Source organism: Sardina pilchardus, chromosome 8, assembly GCF_963854185.1.
Source record: "Sardina pilchardus chromosome 8, fSarPil1.1, whole genome shotgun sequence".
NCBI lineage: Eukaryota > Metazoa > Chordata > Actinopteri > Clupeiformes > Clupeidae > Sardina > Sardina pilchardus.
The window spans coordinates 20,401,250-20,419,015 of NC_085001.1; the positions used below are offsets into that span (position 1 = coordinate 20,401,250).

At 41.1% G+C, this 17,766-nt stretch overlaps 1 protein-coding gene across 3 annotated transcripts in view; it reads right to left on the reverse strand.

Moving 5' to 3' along the window:
* The window catches only part of unc5db (unc-5 netrin receptor Db), a 112,441-nt gene extending 100,066 nt beyond the window's left edge, over positions 1 to 12,375 (reverse strand). For all 3 annotated transcript variants that reach the window (XM_062543170.1, XM_062543171.1, XM_062543169.1), the window contains exon 1: positions 12,061 to 12,375. In XM_062543170.1, coding sequence (XP_062399154.1) covers positions 12,061 to 12,145 — 85 coding nt within the window. In that variant the 5' untranslated portion in view covers positions 12,146 to 12,375. The remainder of the gene's footprint in view (positions 1 to 12,060) is intronic.
* Positions 12,376 to 17,766: the final 5,391 nt, after the last annotated feature.

Here is a 17,766-nt window from a genome sequence, read left to right on the forward strand (position 1 = left end):
CAGAGATGAAAACGGCGTGATTTCGGTACGAGGCGGCGGGAGCCCTCTGCGGAGTTGACACACGCGATCCCTGACACTGGTTCAACACTGAAGGGTATTCTGCGCCGAAACTTGGACCGAGAAGAAAGCAAGTGAAAAGATCCCCCCTCAGGACATCCCCATAGGGTACACGCACGCAGAGCCAAACCAGTTATTATATCGGCCCATCAACACAGAGTACAGTGTTTTTATAAATGCAAGGTAAGGTCAGAGGAGCCACTTGTGAGACTGCCTGAGTCAGGGAGAGAAATCAATAGACAACAGCACACAGGGCATGGAAAGTTTAGCATCTTTCTGCATAGTTACCACCTCTGCCATCCACCCCTGCAGTACAAACTGCGGGTCATTCCCAACTCAAAAAAGTGCGTGATTAGGAGGACACTCTGCAACAAACTTCCTGGGTCACACAGGTGTCACGAGTTTGGCAACGGTAAAGAAACTCTCCTGCTGTGAATACTTCTCTACTACTGAATATTTCCCTTTTTGGGGCACGCAGAGCTATTTCTATATTTCATTTCACACAAATTGTTCAGTCTATTTCATCTAAGAAAGGGTACGTTTTGATGTTGAATGCCTTTTATTGTGAAAAATTGTGCTCTACCCTGAAAACACCAAGGCTGAGAAACAACAGTGATTATATAAACATGAATTATACATGTCCATTATTTGTGAACCTGGTGAGATTTCTCCTTTAACACAGAAATACACACATAGAGGGTTACATAGAACTCTGAAAAGATGGGAATTTAAGTATAGTTCCCACTTTTAGTTCCATTTAACCTCACTGTTGTCTAGGAGAAACTAAGGGGATAATAAGGAGATCTCTTTCTGTCTCTTTTTCCTATGGGAGGAGACCTGTGAGAACTGGCGACCTTGTCAAGGTGCAACCTCTATGTCGATGCAGCAGAGCATGAACTTTCCTATCTCTGCAGGTATGTGTGAATGTGCCCAAACATTATTATCTGACTTCAAAGCACGACACAAGACATTAACTCTACGGCCTTTTTTTTCCAAGCGGCACAGAACTGTAGATAACTCGTGCAATGTATCACAGGCTAAAATAATTACTGGGAAACTGTTAATCAAACACAACCTCCCACCGTGAACACAAATCCAGTCTTGCCCTTGTCATTTTCATACTAGCAAAGACCAAATGCCAAATCGGCTACTTTTACGCTTCATGCATACTCAACCCACAACTGAATTCCATCCCCTTTCAATCCATCCTTCCATCCATACGTACATATGTGTGATTACTTGAAGCCCAATGGGTGTAACTCATACATGGCCGCAATACAGTTTGATCTGTCATTAGTGGCTGCCTGCCCAGCAGTGCTGTAAAGGTCAATCACAGCGGTTGGCGTGCCGCACTTACAAGACTTCTCAGCGGAGATTACCGAGTGTTCAGACACATTCAAAGAGGTTATCCTGGCCCTTATCATCAGAATTCCTTTGAGGCCATATGCTGTTAAGATTACTCTGGCAACGGACAGTAATGATCTTCCTAATGTTGATTTTGTCCTTGCGAGTCAGCCATTGTGATTGCACAATCGAGTGCACAGCACTGTTAATCATGTGTGTCACTGTGCTGGCCCTGAAGGGAGTTGATACTTCCTCACATTAAGTAATATGCTTAATGGTGCTTGAGAATGCATTGACCCTCTGGTCTGGCCCGACCTCCATCGGTTAAAAGTCTGTTGTGTTTATAAGGGCAAAAAGCACACTGCGTCTAATCTGCATGGCCTCCTGCGGGTTTTCATGTCTGACTCCCAGTCAGAGCATATGCATTGGAAACCACAGCATCCTGAATCCATCTATCCTAGATCCTATTCATTACAAGCAATACAGACAACAGAAATGCTACAACAGCACTACTGGGCTTTTTTTTTTTTTAGGATGAATCGAGAGGTTGGAACAAGCTTGTTATATTCAAAGCTGGTATACTTTCGGGATTAAAAAATAAATAGATAAATATTGAGGCCAAAACAAAAGTAGTCCTAGTTGTAAGAGAAATAGACTTAAATGCTGACTCTACACATTGAGTCTGCAAGCCATCTAATAACCATTTCCTTAGCTGAGGTGCTGAAGTAAAGACCTGTTGTCCAAATCAAAAGGCATTGAAGAATGAATGCATAAACACACACACACACACACACACAAACACCCTCTCACACACACACACAGAGACATGTGATATACACACATTATTGCATAACACATTTTTTATGCATGAATTGCAGTCAAATTATTCATTACTCTTTCTAGTTAAGTGCTCACATGCGCTCAATATCTAAGGATTTCAAAACAGTTTCCATTTTAAGTGGGAACTGGAGCTGATTCTCTTTGAGCCACCCAACGCACTCACACTCACACACACACACACCACACACTTTCTCTTTCTTATTCTTTAAGATGCCCCCCCCCCCCCCCCACCCGCCCCCTCCTCCCAACCCCGCCTTCTCAGCGAGAGCTGCACCGACACCACAAATTGAGGCAGTATAGCCTGTTTGCTTTCATTATCCTAACACGAGTAAAACGCGATCCAGCCAAAGCACTATACAGACGCCGCCGCTCTGGCCAGAGCAGGACTCAGCTGCGCTGGCCCATTCATCACGCCGTGTCCTTCCGTGCTGCTGTATCCCGGCGGAGTCGCGACGTGGTCCTATAGAGAGACCTGTGTGTTCGGCTTACGACCCCCAGGGCCACCAGGGCGGGGGGGAGGGGGGGGAGGGGGAGGGTAAGACTAAAAGTCACAATTAACTATCGGATCCGCACAGTGTGACAAAGAGCAGGGAGGACATAATGCATTAGGCGCTTGAGTCTTGGTTTAAAAAACGGGTGATTTTGGAGACACTGGTTAATAGGTCTCACAGAGAATTTGTGTCTGCAGGAGGTAAGAGGAGGCCGTTCACCTCGCAAGCCTATGTGTGCCCTGTAATCATTGCACATTGTTACTGTGAGGGGTGCTGCTCAGGGAATACGGCATTGGACACACTGATTGTGGGCATCTACTGCAAACATTCTTTGCTTGTTCCATAAGGACAAGGCAGGGTCAATTGCACAATGATTCCAAAGTTTCTTTTCTACGTGATCACATGAACAGAATCTGAATTGCATTCCAACCATTTTGCTGGAGTTCTCTTGGGATTGTTGTTATGCTATGCAGGGCCTTTCTATGGCTCGGTTGTTATATAATAAATGTGTTCTATTGGAACACTAAGAACAGAACTTCATTCACTATGAAATATTATGAGCTGGTCAGCCTGTCGGTGCATTTTTTTGCAAACGTCTACAAAAAAAACCATTAGAGGATTATTTTAATGTAATTCTATAAATACGGAAAATGAGTGTGCTAGTATGTGAGTTCATAATACTGATTTTCCACTGTGATTTAGTATGTAGAAACACTCAATCAAAAGCCCATTTGTTTGAGATTGTCATCTATAGATTTTAGACTTGCACCATAAATCAACATGACACAAAGGATTTTCAGTAATAATACCAGCGGATTCGAACGATTAGGATGAATACACTCATTCTGGCAAGGCAAGCTTAAGTCTGAGATGGAGACAGGATTTTAACTTTTACCACACTCAAATGTCTTTCAGCTTCCAGCTTCCAACATATTAACCCCTTGTTGAAGATTAGTCTGGGTAGAAGTCCTTTATACATTAGTAAACCTACACGTATACCATGTTTATAGTTAATAAAAACCGTTAACGTGTAAACAAAAGAGCTTGCGTGTAGTGAGGATGGTGATGTAAATCGACATGAGGTTGATAGTCATGTAAACACTCTTGGAGTATTTGAGCGGGCTGCAATAAAGCCGCTCTATAAAAAGCTCATCTGGTGTGAGCCATCTGTAAACAAATAATGGGACATTAAGCCAAACCTTTGAAAGGTTTGATTTATATTAACACGGGCAACATCGTCGTAAAAGCAAGCACATGTTTTTTAGCGTTGGCGAGGTGGGGTGGGGGGGGTGGGGGGGGTCCATTTGGTTTCCTACATGCTAACCTTTTCCACATAGACACTACCACCATTACATGAATGAAGATAATTCCCCAAACTGCTGTTTGACAAGTGAAGGTCACCGCCATTTTCTTTTTGGCTACCCAGGTGAATGCTGCAATGACTTTCTGGCTGTAAGTGTACTCCACATATTTCATTATCTCGCTCCCTGAGCCTGGACTGAGCAAACCGTGTGAGTGACCTTTTCACCTCAGCCATGGCTCAACTCTAAAGCTGTTAAACACACACATACACGCGCGCGAGCGCGCGCACACACACGCACGCACGCACACACACACGCACACACACACACACACACGCACACACGCACACACACACACACACACACGCACACACGCACACACGTACACACACACACACACACACACACACACAGTAGCCTACACTATATACACACACAGTAGCCTACACTATATACACACACATATACCCATGCATTATATTCCTGTCACGGCTTTGTGAAGAAGAAGTTGAATGAAAATTCCCAAGATGAGTATAGCACACCATGGGTTGAGCTAGTACTTTCATGTAAAAAAAGCGTAAGTGCTATCTGTTGCTTACCGTTAAGCTGCATAATTTCCTATGAATGCTTAGTTTCCTATTCTTTTCTCCCCATGTGAGACAGAGTGAAACTACACATGATGGGAATATCACTGCTTATTCCTACATACAGTAGGTGGATGTCTGCTGCATTCCTTTCAAATCTGTGTTTTGAAGGTGTTCTTACTTAAACCTCGAAATTAGTCAATTGTAGCGTAGCATGTTTAAGCGGCTTGCATGCCCTGTTTGCATGGTACAACCATTTGAACTTATCTTTAGCGGGAACCCTGGTTGGCTGTTGCTAAGAGGCACTAATTACAGTTAATAGGCACATAAATTAACCTTAACAATTACAGCTAAGTTGAAGTACTGCTTGGGTACGCATTTCTCAGAATGGTGGAGATTCAAGGGATTCAGCTATGTTTATCTTACTATAAAATGAAAATGAAATGCAATGAAAAATGGCATTTTTAATATATTCAGCATAAGCTCCACCACCAAATGCGATTTCAGCAAAGCAGCACAGAGCATTTTATTTTCTCATATAGAATAACTGGTTTACTTTTGAGGGGAAAACTCCACAGTCTCATAAAAGTGCAAGTATACAAGTTTGAGCTGAAATGATCTGCAACACCAGACATTATGACAACATTTTCTTCTGAATATCAAAATATGGTGAAGTGTTGAACTTAATAAACCTAATAAATTTGCATTCTGGTGAATTGATCAATGATTTTCACCTGACCCTGGACCAGCAGCAGAGCACACCTCTGAGTCCAGATAGGGACATCACATTAATTTTAAGACTGTGTGTGTGTGTATGTGTGTGTGTGTGTGTGTGTGTGTGTGTGTGTGTGCCTGCTTGCGTGCGTGCGTGCGTGCGTGTGTGTTTATTTTCTTCTCATACATAAAGCTCTGGAATAAAGCTATGCTTGTATGTGAACACTTCTGATTGAGACTGCAGTGGGAGATGGATGAACTTGCATTCAATACACTGTACATGATTTAGCATGGGGACAGGAAAAGGCCACTCCACCATGCCCTGATTGTTCCGTTCTTAGGGGGGAAAAAAGTTAATGAAACCCACAGTTGTCTGCTGTAGATGGATTAGCCTATCTTGTCTTTGGCCTTGTGTAATGAAATTCAAAATAATGTTTTGTCTTCCTTGAGGCAATGCCGATACTGATGGGAAAATACAAACAAAGAAAACCAATGTCTTAGAAATCACTGTCGCTCGCCGCCTTGTTTGTCCTTAATGCATCCCCTTGCACACTAGAGGACAACACTGCAGCCTCTTCAGTCTTCAGCCACTTGCCATCAGAGAGAAATCTCGAGCGCAAGAAGCTTTTATTGCTATTTCTCCTCAGGACACAACAAGGAAACACCAACACTGGCGCTTATTCATTGCCTTCATTACATTTACAAGCAAGGTACTCGTCGTGGGTCAAAAAATTTTGTGCATGTCAAAAATCGTTCCATGAAATGTGTGCGCTGCCTATTCGGTATGGAGGTCTTTCATAATGTGGTGGAACACATAATTCATAAATTACCTGCAAAATGGCCCCATAGCAGCCTAGATGACAGCAATTCCAGGTGGAATGTCTTTCCTCAGAACAAGGGGGCTGCCGCTTTATTGCTACTATCATTACTATATTTCATTCCTGAATGTTCAGTCATTTGATTTCATTTAAATGTAAATCTGGCCACTGAACTGCAGTACATTGACACCCCCGGCAGACTAAATCTGATGATTCATTCGGTAATGATGGAGAAAATCATAGAGCCCCAATCTCTCCTCCAAGACGGAAAATAACCAGAGTGACCTTCCGGTGTAACAATGGCGATTGTGCCCATGAAGCTTTATATGTTAGCGTGATAGACGCTTGTGCATAGCGCAAAAAAAAAAAGAAAACGCATTGAGACACAATCTTGTTCATACCATACGTCAGACCATGCATCGGTTGGGAGAGACACACAGCCACTGCTATCCTCCTCTGTTTGCTTAATGCTTGGCTTTACACAGTGGATCCAAGTCTTAGCTTATCCGTGATGATTGAATACAACGCTATCAAAAGAACTATGAGGCAATATGACGCTATGAGTCACAAGAGAACTGTCCACAGGAAATGGCCTATCATAAACTCTATAATATTGTCCAACCAAAGCCTACCGCTCCAAAGCCCACCGCTTCCAATGGTACTGTACATGTGAAAGAGATAGACTGAGAGAGTCTGTTGAGAGGGAGTCTATTAGATATTTTCAAGGTAATGTAAGGCAATGGACAGGAATAGCTGCACACCTCTTTCCTGAAAGTGATCTGATTAATTCCACTGTATGATGATGACCTTCATTACCGAGAGATATTTATCAAAGCATAGTTTGTATTACCAAGCTATAGCGCTTCTCATCTAGTGAGACGGGCGAAGTGATACTCTTGCCCTACAGTATGTTCTATTTTCTGCCTCAAATCTAAACTTTGCTGAGGGAGCAACTCTGTGCGGTGGTGGGATTTTGGTCCTGAGCCCATGGACTTGGCTTGGATCGGCAAGTTGTTTTTCTCTCTGTAGAGAAAAAAAAATGACATCTACTTCTTTTTCCCAGAATGGTAAAGTAATAATAGTGGCTACCATACATACAATGTCCTGTGACAAACCTTATTAGGATTCAATTTGCAGTATACTGTACACCCTCATACTTCTAAAAGCTTTTTAAGAGCAAAATCAGCTCCTGGAACATTTATATGTAGCTAGTGCATTTACATGGATTCTCATATAAATGGAAATGCAACAACCCAGTGCTGGGAGTGAATAGCATCAGGGAGGAGGCTTCCTCAACCACATCCTTTATCAACAGCTTTGGAGGGAAATTGCTGGCCACGCTTCACTATCTTCTCTTGTCTACTGCAAGTTTCTGCAAGTCAGCCACCATAGCTGTGGATACTCGGTTAAGATATCCAAAAAGGGCGTAAATATTAAAGTTACTGTAATCGGACTTTAAAGTTGATTAACTTTATCTGAAGTAGAACACTTAACTAAAATTGATCCTTAAATTAGTTGCTGTAGCTGGTCTTGGTGGCGTCTGTTTGCACATTACATAGCAGTGAGCAGTTTTCACAGCTTTTAAAATGGTGGCTATTTAGTTGCATGAAATGATGTCTACCTTGTTTTGTTTTTTTTTTTTTGGGGGGGGGGGGTGCAAATGTGAAAATAAATACATTTGATTCCTTTGACATTTTTTACATATTTCGCTTTTCGTGATGGTACTGTATTGCATTTAATAATCATCTTAATTAATTAATTCACTAACTAACTAATTAACAGATACCTGACTGGTATAAAAAAAAAACTGTTTGAATCTTAAAGTTTGTACAGCTTGGCCGGCTTTTAGAACCATTTCAAAACAAATGACAAGACAACAAGTCAAGACAACATCTAAAGTTGACAGAGACTGACAAGGCTAAATTGACCGTGATCTTAGAAGTCAAAGTGTTGATACCCACAGAGGAGTGCATTGCATGCTCTGATCCATGCTAATATTTTAACTGCATATCGAATACCCTGTTTCAAACCAGCCTTTGCTGGACGGAAATTCTACTTTGGTATGGATAAACTGGGAATTGATAGATGGCTGGACATTTTGCTAATCCATCCATAACCAATCCATTGGTCTGTCATTACTGCATAGGTCCACAGCATTCCATGATGCTTGTTGTTTCCTTATGTTAGGTTGTTTGTCCAATTTTAAAATGCAACCTTCTCCCCCTGTGTATAATTAGTGAGCATTCATGGCCAGTTTGATTTATTTATTGATGACCATTTTTTAATGGATTTCTGCTATTTAACAACAAAATGAAGGCTATTGCCAGGAATGCACTTGCCACCCTGTAATTTCCAAACTTTCCCATATCCACAGACTAAAATTAGTGAGGTAATCAATAGTTCTTCCTCCTGCTCGCCAGTCGCCACACCATGCTAGTCTAATGGCTGTGTATCTGTTCATAGAGAGGTTATTGGTGCTCATGTGAATGTTATACAACTTTAATCATTTTTGTTTAAAAATGAATTAGATAAGATTGGCCTTGTAACCTCACCGCTTGAAAAGCAGTTGCAACCCATCAACCTGTCTAACAAAATCACCTATACTGGCACACACCAAATCCATGTGCCCAGGTCACAAAGTCAGTGACAAATGAAGCAAAGCGAGTGCTGCCAAAAGATGGTGGCAAGAACATCCACTTACCTCCCTTACACCTATATACAAACATAGCATACTGCAGCTAATTTATGGACAGCACTAAAGTGGCTCCCCCCACTTGAGATGAAGAGTCACTATCCTAATTAAGACACTTGTCAGTGAATGTTTCTTGTACATGACAAGATTACGTGACACAAATAAATTCAAGGGATGCATAAATTATAGTAGAACCTCTATGAAAGATAGCAAATAAGACGAGCTCATGAAAGACTAATCTTTAGCACAGACTTTCATATTATTCCTACAGCTTTCGTTGGCTTATAATACTTTCCAGTGGCTTAACCTCAAGGTTGGGATTGATAATTGATTATCAGTAATTCATGACACAGTCATGTCAGTCAAGCTTCAAGATTGCAATTACTGTATGTCTTTTATTTTTGGTTAAAACGTGACCTGTTTTCTTAATAAAACCATGAAATGGGAGGATTTAAAATGTCCATCTATTTTCATGCATGGGATGCTGTCATTTCACCAAACTAGTTGCTCATACCTATCTGCGCACTGGTGCAGAGTGTAATTAGATAGACATTAAACAACAATTAGCTTCAGCAATATGTCTCCCCTTAAGCTCTGATGTCACATGACTAATGTTTATGTAACTTTCAGCATGGCACCCCGGGGACTCTGGGACTTTAATATCCTCTCTGGAATCACCCAATCTCAATTTCTCCCCTCGACAAAACTTCATATGGGTTGTGGTAGCAGGTTGCTAATTATCAAGCTAACATAAACCAATCCCCACAAGGTCCTAACTGTTACATGCTCCTATAGATTGAACAGTCACCTACTGTACCCAACTGTGGTTGAGATACAGTAGGAGAAAAACACTTCATAAATATCATCTGTTTCTTTGCCTATTGCATCATTCCCGTTCAAGTCAAGACCCGTGAGGTTAAAGGCATTAACCTTGACAGCTATTGATTATTCAGTTAACAGCAATGATCATCTATCCAAAGGAACTCCATAGCATCTCTAACTATTAGTGAAAACTCATTTTGGACAGTTGCACTCATGATCCCAACAAATGTATGCTCTTAGTCAACCATACTATGCCTACATAAAAAATATTTTCAATGACATTACTATTTGGTATATGTTAGATTCAGATCTATGATGACAATGTTTTAAAGGAACCTAAGTAAAATTGAAATCCTAAAATTAAGGATATGATTGTTCTGTGTGCAATTCCATTTTCTATGGTAATCACACTCATTTTATGTTACAATATATAAAAATCACCGCTTTGATTATTCATAATACCCCATTAATCAGTTTATATGCTTAAATAACAATGTTCTTCTCTGGAGGGAAGCATAATGCATAAAAGATGGCATACATTTCTCTTTGAGCCCTCAAGTGAGAAAGCGAGAACACCAGCCATTGCGTGCTGCAGAAAGGCTAGATTGAAGCTGCAAAAACACCCACCACAGTGAACACACTGAAAAGCCTTTTAAAGTTTCACGGCAGCCCCAATGGGCTTGCTAAGAGCAGAACCATACCTCACTTCCTTACATTGTATGTGATTCTCTCTCTCTCTCCCTCCCTCCCTCTACCTCTCTCTCCCTCCCTCCCTCTACCTCTCTCTCTCTCTCTCTCTCTCTCTCTCTCTCTCTCTCTCTCTCTCTCTCTCTCATATACACAAGCTATGTATACACTCAGTGATCTTAGAGCAGTGTGTCGATCCAGAGTAAAGCCCTATGCAATCAGAGAGTGTTTTGAGTTGCTGTTTTGTATGTCTTGCCTTACAGAGATAGAAAACTATTTGTAAGGGTTTTAGGAATGCCCTACGGTGTAGCTGCCTTACACCAAAAGCAAATATTAGTAATTAGAGTATATTGCTGAGAACAAATATACACGTTTGTGAAAGTGAAAACTACAATATGTGTGAATCTGTGAGCAACTGTGTCAGCCTATTGGTGATTACAACTGCACAGAGGACAGAAACCCCAACCCCTAACTGGTCGACTTGGCCAGCCAATTTCTTAACAGCACTCATGCTGCTTCAATTTTTCAAATTGTAGGTGAATGCAATGTCAAGAGGAAATTATTATTGATTTCCCTCCAAACAATTAGCAACAATAAAAACTGCAGACCAACAACATTGTGATGATAATGCGATGTCAGGCTTGTAGTTCCACAAACCCAGAGGGATACAATGTCATGATCATTCAAAAGCACACAATGAATGAGCTTTTGTCTCACTTCGTCCGCCACAAGCTGAAAGCAATACAGGCTAATATTCCCATTTCAGAATCTGTAAGTTATGGCTTGCTCATTAATCACTGCTTTCAATAAGTCGGGCTTCATTAATGGCTAGTCATTGATAATAGCCTACCCGTTTCGTGCGTTATGCTTACACTCATAAATTAACCGAAATGGAGAAAATGGATTAACTGAATGAATTATATCCGTCACGAAAGTAAACTGTTAGAACCACAGTATTTTCGCATTTCGCTACTTCTGTAGCATTATTTCCCTAAGCCGAATCCAGCTTTTTTGTGTTGTTTAGTAGGGAAATAAAGGGCTCAGTTGCTCCGAGAACCTGCTTATTGGCCACTCAATCCGTGTGAAATGCTGTTGCAGCACCCGGGCCTCTAAAAACGGGGAACGAGTTAAGTCAGTGCGCGAGTGGTGGGAAAAACAACATTTGAACCAGAAATAAGAAAGGAAAACTAGCGACGCAACAACCGAGAAGCTGACAAATCTGCAGTCTCTCTGTGCGCCTGTTGCGCGGATGCAATATTGCCTCAGCAATGCTATAGGTGTTAGGTTACTTTTGGTGTTCGCAACCTGAAGAAAAGAAAAGGGGCGGAAATGTCTTGTCTCTAAATTGTATGAAAAGGTGCAAGATATCAACAAAACTGTGGCCGAATGCACCTGTGTTTAATCGGGCACCAGCTGACAACATAAAACGCAACGTACCAATATCCCGCTTCATCAACTTCAACAACGAATGCTGTTGTGAGTTTACAAGGTAGCCTCTTGAACAATAACACATAGGCTATTGCAAGCAAGCTTACGGCAGCACACACACCGATGACAGTAAAAAAAAAAAGGCGCAACATCAACTTCTCAGTGACAGTCGACTAAACCGCCGTGAGCAGTGACCTGTGTTCAACGTATAGTCGTTTGCACAAAGTGCATATCACAGATGATACATGCGGGAAAAAGTGTGCGTTACCCCACACTGCTTACCTTTACTTGATGTACGCGTAAAGCAGAACACGGGGAGCATAAGAATGCCCAAAGCGACGAGCAGTCTTCTTTCAAGCATTCCCATGACTCTTTCTCTCGTCTCTTCGTGCGCATGAAACGAGGCAAAATCCTCGCTTCTCAGTCGTAGGACATGTTCAACGCCTTAACAGCAAGTTCCTGTGCGCTTAGAGCGTACGGCAAAGGAACACGACAAGGGACTTTGACTTTCTTGGCAAAAGCTAATGCTGAATCAAAGACAGGCAGCATCCCGTTTCTCCTAAGTTGAGTCACCATAACTACGGGTTAGTATCGCATCCCAAGTCGAATGTCTTTCTCCAGTGCCTGAACACTTTGCAATGTCATACATTTACAAGCATATGGAGCCAATGGGAACAAGGAACCGGAGCAGTGGGCGGAGAGAAGAGACTCCGTCCTCAGCATCACTCTCACTCATCACAGCAGGCTGAAGGTAGAGTGTTCCATAGGTGTCTATCAGACTCCTTGCGTCTGGTACATATCTTGACTAGTGGGCTAATATCTCAAAAGACAAGCTTGTAGGACATAGTTACACTACTTCATGTGTTACATACGTGCATCAAGGGTAAATTCATAGGCGTTATGCCTTTTCTGATTTGTGTTTTATTGTTAGCTTGTACTTTGCTTATAGCCTACAAGGCCTGACTCATCTGCAAAGCTACTGTATCATTAATAAATATTCAGTCTATGTGCTGTATAGTCAGAATATATTAATGACATTTGTTACAGACAAAAGCACTAATGAAAAAGTGTTGTCAGGCTTGTTTCATTCCCTTGCTTGATAATCCAAATTCATTTCATATTGGCTGACATTATGATTAATAATTGGAATCTGACTCTAACACTATCCTTGTGCTGTGTGCATTGGAAGAGGTCATTGTTTCATTCATTATGTTATTAGATTTCAAAAAAATGATTGTGAGCTGCAATAGGTTTGGCCATAACTGTGATTAATGTCTAACACGCAGTAACATACAAGCATGGCCCCCTTACCTGTGCACCTCATATCTTGCAATCATCTATCATTTTCAGACTCTTATGTCTGAAAATAGTTTCACACCAGCTACCTTTCAGCTTTTTCAAGTCAAATTGTTTTCTCTGGGGAGCTTACCAAAAAAAGAGAGAGAGAGAGAGAGAGAGAGAGAGAGAGAGAGAGAGAGAGAGAGAGAGAGAGAGAGAGAAAGAAAGAAAGAAAGACCAAAAGAGGACAAGTGATGGGCAGCTTGGGCAGGCTGTGGCCACTGCTGACTGCAGGCTTGGTCTAGCAGATTACTGTAGTCCCCATGAGGCCAGGTGAAACAGATGAGGTGGTGATGACTCGCATACAGATGTGGCATTACTCGTTAGGCAGTAATTCACTGGGAATCATGCAAATGTCTGTAATGCGATTCCCCCACTGGATTACGCTGACCATCAGGTGGTTCTGCCTCCTACCCACCGCCCGCCCGCCCGCCCGCCGTCAAATATGTGGGATGTGTGCTAGTCTCATAAGCCACAATTGAATTCAGCTGAGGAAATATTACCTCTCCTTGAGGTTAATATCCTGTTTCGGGAAAAGCAATTCAAATGGTGCAGTTCATCGGAGTAAGGTCTTTTTTTCTCTCTCTCTCTTTAAAGGCTTGTTTAGAGGCACACTGAGCAATTTTTGTGCCATAAACACAATTATGTAAAAAAGGTACATCAGGGACTGTTTTGTTTTTATTACATGAAAACTAAAAAAAAAATGCAACACAAGGTATGTGAACCACTATAAGGTTAAGGAATGGTAATTCCCAAGAGAGAACTCATGTTTTTCTATTTAATATTTTTAGTGTAATTTGTTATTTTGTAGCTCAAGAAGATACAGCATTTAAATTGCTCTGCCAACTAAAACACAATGTATTGTTTGGTGGGAAAAGTGCAACACATCATATTTTACATTAGAACATGCTTTTCAGTGGTTAATTCAAGTTTGAATAGTCATTGCATGTGTTAATGTAATTACAGCAGAAACGTTAATCATGCTAATGTAAATAAATCTATACACACTGAATTACTCTGGGAATAATGTCGGAATAACTCTGTTCCTGATGTCAGGCTGATGGGTTTGTAAGTATCATATCTGCAATGGTTATCATCCCTGCAAGGTACGCCATAAAACACATTCCGATTGATCAATCGGCCGTTACACTCCGCAAATTTAATTGGTCAGAATGTTGTTTGCTGTTCGATAATTCACCTGATTTGTCTTCTAAAGGACCATGTTAAGGACCCAGCACTAACAGAAAGGTATGAGAATCGGTTAAATAAAACTGCTTGAGCAACTACAGATGTAGGCCTAACCCTACCAAATTCTACTCTTGACTTTGGACCAATGAGGTGGCGACATGTCATTTCATTATGACGTACCTTGTGGGGATGATAACCCTAGCAGCTATGGTCCCCACGTAAGCATGACTAGTGTGATGCACGTCAGTTTGTGTTGGATTAGGAGACTCTCCATCTGATCCCTTCTCCCTTTTTGTTTGCAATTTGCAATTGCCTGATGGTAGTCATCTGACCGAAACATTGCAAACAAAGTTCAAACTGCAAATGAAGCCAGTGCGCGGGAAGTTGCTACTTCCAAAGATATAACATTGAAATAAAATTAAAATGACATTGAACAAAAAATAAACAAATAAATTAAATAAATGTGTGTAGATGCATAAGTTCCCAGACAGTAGGTAAGGACATGCGGCATTTTGTGTTTCAGTGTTATGCGTCAGTCCTCCGGGTGGCCCGAGGCCTTGGTTTTCAAGATGTATTTTTGAAAGCTGAAAGCTTAGAAGAGAAACTGAAATCAATACAAAAAAGCAAGTGTTTGTTTTGGTTGTGGCCAATGAAAAAAGTGCTCTGATGAAGTTGTTCAAGTGCTACTTAGTTGGAATTCTGGATGCAATTTGCAAAGCTTTTTTATGTAAATGCTCAAAATCCCCAAAAGCACTGACAAGGATTTGTTGTTCACAATCACTGCTGAACTGTTATGAGTCTCATTGAGTCCTAGTTCTGTTATCCTCATTAGCAATGAAAGGAAAATAAACAAACAATTACCATGGACATTAATGATATGCAATGAACAAAATTAACATATATTGCCACACGGGATGCTGTTGATACCTGCATTGTCAACAAAGAAAACGAATATGTGTCACTTTATCTTTGATTCCCTCGCATAAAATAATTATGGATGCCTCATGCCAAATAACTGATGAGATTTTAAGCAGTAATGAAATTGGAGCTTTAGGAGCAAGACTTGCACCGTAAATAGAGAGATGAGGATTGAACATTGCAGTAGTGTCCACTCGGCACACACTCTGACCAGGCTACCATGAAACCCCTCAGTCTTTGGCCACAAAACAACATCATCAATGTCACAGCGCAGGAACAGTGTCTGTCTCGCCTCAGGGAGACTAAGAGATTCTGAGAATGACACTGTTCTGGCTAGTTACCCCGAGGGATTTCACTTTGTAATACTCTCTGCAGCATGAGCAACAAATGTTCTATGAGGCACTGAGAAAATGCACAAGTGAAATAACACATGTGTAATAGGCTCATGGGTTCCGTGGTTTGATATCTAAAACTACACTTTATCTCTGTATTGTCACTGATTTTCAGATTTGTTTGGTGTTCTTGTGGGAGCTGGTTTGTCACCAACTTTGTCAGCTGTACCGCAATTATCAAGGCCACTGTCAAGAGCTTGCTTGGAGAAACACTTGCTGGCAAGTAGAATTCATTAGGCCCTGTAGTACCCTAGCATTGTTGTTTTGTTCAACAGTGAAAGTATTGTTATCCAATTGCGAACCATTGGAGTTTAACTGCATGTCAGTGAAGTTTATGCATAATATAGGCTAGGTGGTTACCAGCTGAGCTGTTGGATAACTAGATCATAGATCTCTTGAAATTGAAACCATTGTTTTAAAATCATGCCCCTATACTTTACAGTAGTTCATTATACTTAATGGATGTTAATGAAATGTTTTTGCTTTTACTGAACCTGTTATAGCATGTAGAGAAAAGCTGATATACTGTCTGATTCATTCTTTATTTCCGCCTTCTTATGTATAAACAAACCACATATGTGACAACACTCAGGCAAATGAAAGTTGTCAGGCAAGCGAAGCTTACTAGTGTATGTGTATTCATGGGAAGAAGCAAAACATGGGAGGATAAGTGTTAAGAGTGACTGATTAGGTATTCTGGCATATGAAAAATGTTTAAAAGCATTTGTAGTCCGTTAAAATAGACATTAAGATATTGTTCAATACTGCCCTGCATCATTGTGCTATTTGTTGACACCGTATTGTAATGTTATGTTTTATTCCATGATTGCTAAACTTGTGATTCCATTTAATGTTGTCATCAGACTTAACTACACTTGTGATTGATGTATACCGTTCAGTTGTGGGCACCACAAATCAGATTAGCGAGCAGTGACGGGGCGGTGATGAGTGCTGTTTATCTGATGAAGTGAAAGCTTAGTGAATTCCATGTAATATGGCAAGGCACAGCGCACGGTGTCTGTCAGCAGAGAAAGTGTGTATTTTCACTGTCTTCATACATCTGCCCCTAAGTGTCATCTCAGGGAGGCAGCAAAACAAATTTGCTAATATTTTGGGTAAGGGAAAGTGTTAATGTTAGTTATGGATAGTAAGGAAGGATACTTCACAAGCATTGTTGTGTGTGTATTGCATAGTCTGTTGTAATTTGGCGCGAAAACAATGAGAGTATACTCTGTCCTATAGCAAAATAGAAGTAGTTGGTCACAAACATGCACATTTGAATGGCATTGGTATTTTTGTTATTATTTCAGCAAGCAACATGGATTCTCTTAGCTTGGATCTGCCTGAAGCCATTGGGCTTCCCCTTAGCTCTTGAGAATATTCTGATATCACTGACTGTTGAATCTTGCATTTGGAAGGCTTTCACACCAGCAGGGAGTGTTTGTGTAATCCCCATACAGTTCAGAGACAGACTTTATCCCGTTTCGGTTCTGAGTCGTTCTGTATTAGCTTTCAGATATCTAGCCCTCGGGCAGCCTCTCTTGTTCATGCCATTGCAACTGCCCAATCATTTCATGACAATACTGTACATTGTCATGATGGTCAGTGTCACAGCCCTTGTGGGTGAATGCGTCGACAAGGTACAGTATCTGCAGTACGCTATGTGAAATGATATTTAGCTTTCCCAATCCACTTGCCCAGACATCCATCCACATAGCAGAGCAAGTTTTAATCTGTGATAATAACAACCTTTACCTCAGCAAATGGTGTTTACAACATCCTGCAGGTGCAAAGAGATTCTTGCTGTTGAGAAATAGTGTACTATCGCCGACACCAACTTGTAACTGCCTCCAGAGTTAATCATTAAACGCTGAAATGATAAAAATAAATAAATAAAAATAAATGGCAAAAACCAGAGCAGTGGGAACAGTTCTCAGATGATGTAAAGGGGCATTGCATTAGGATACGCTCATTGCATGCTTAACCCTCACATGCTCCTCCTCATCAAATCACTGGAGTTTAACTCAAGCAGCTAGAAGGGTTGCTTTAGCAACAGCCACACAAACAAAAAGTGCAAGCTAAACCATCCCAGTGCAACACCCAGAGAAACTGTTTGATGAGTATAGTCGACCTTTTGTAACTAAGCAACATT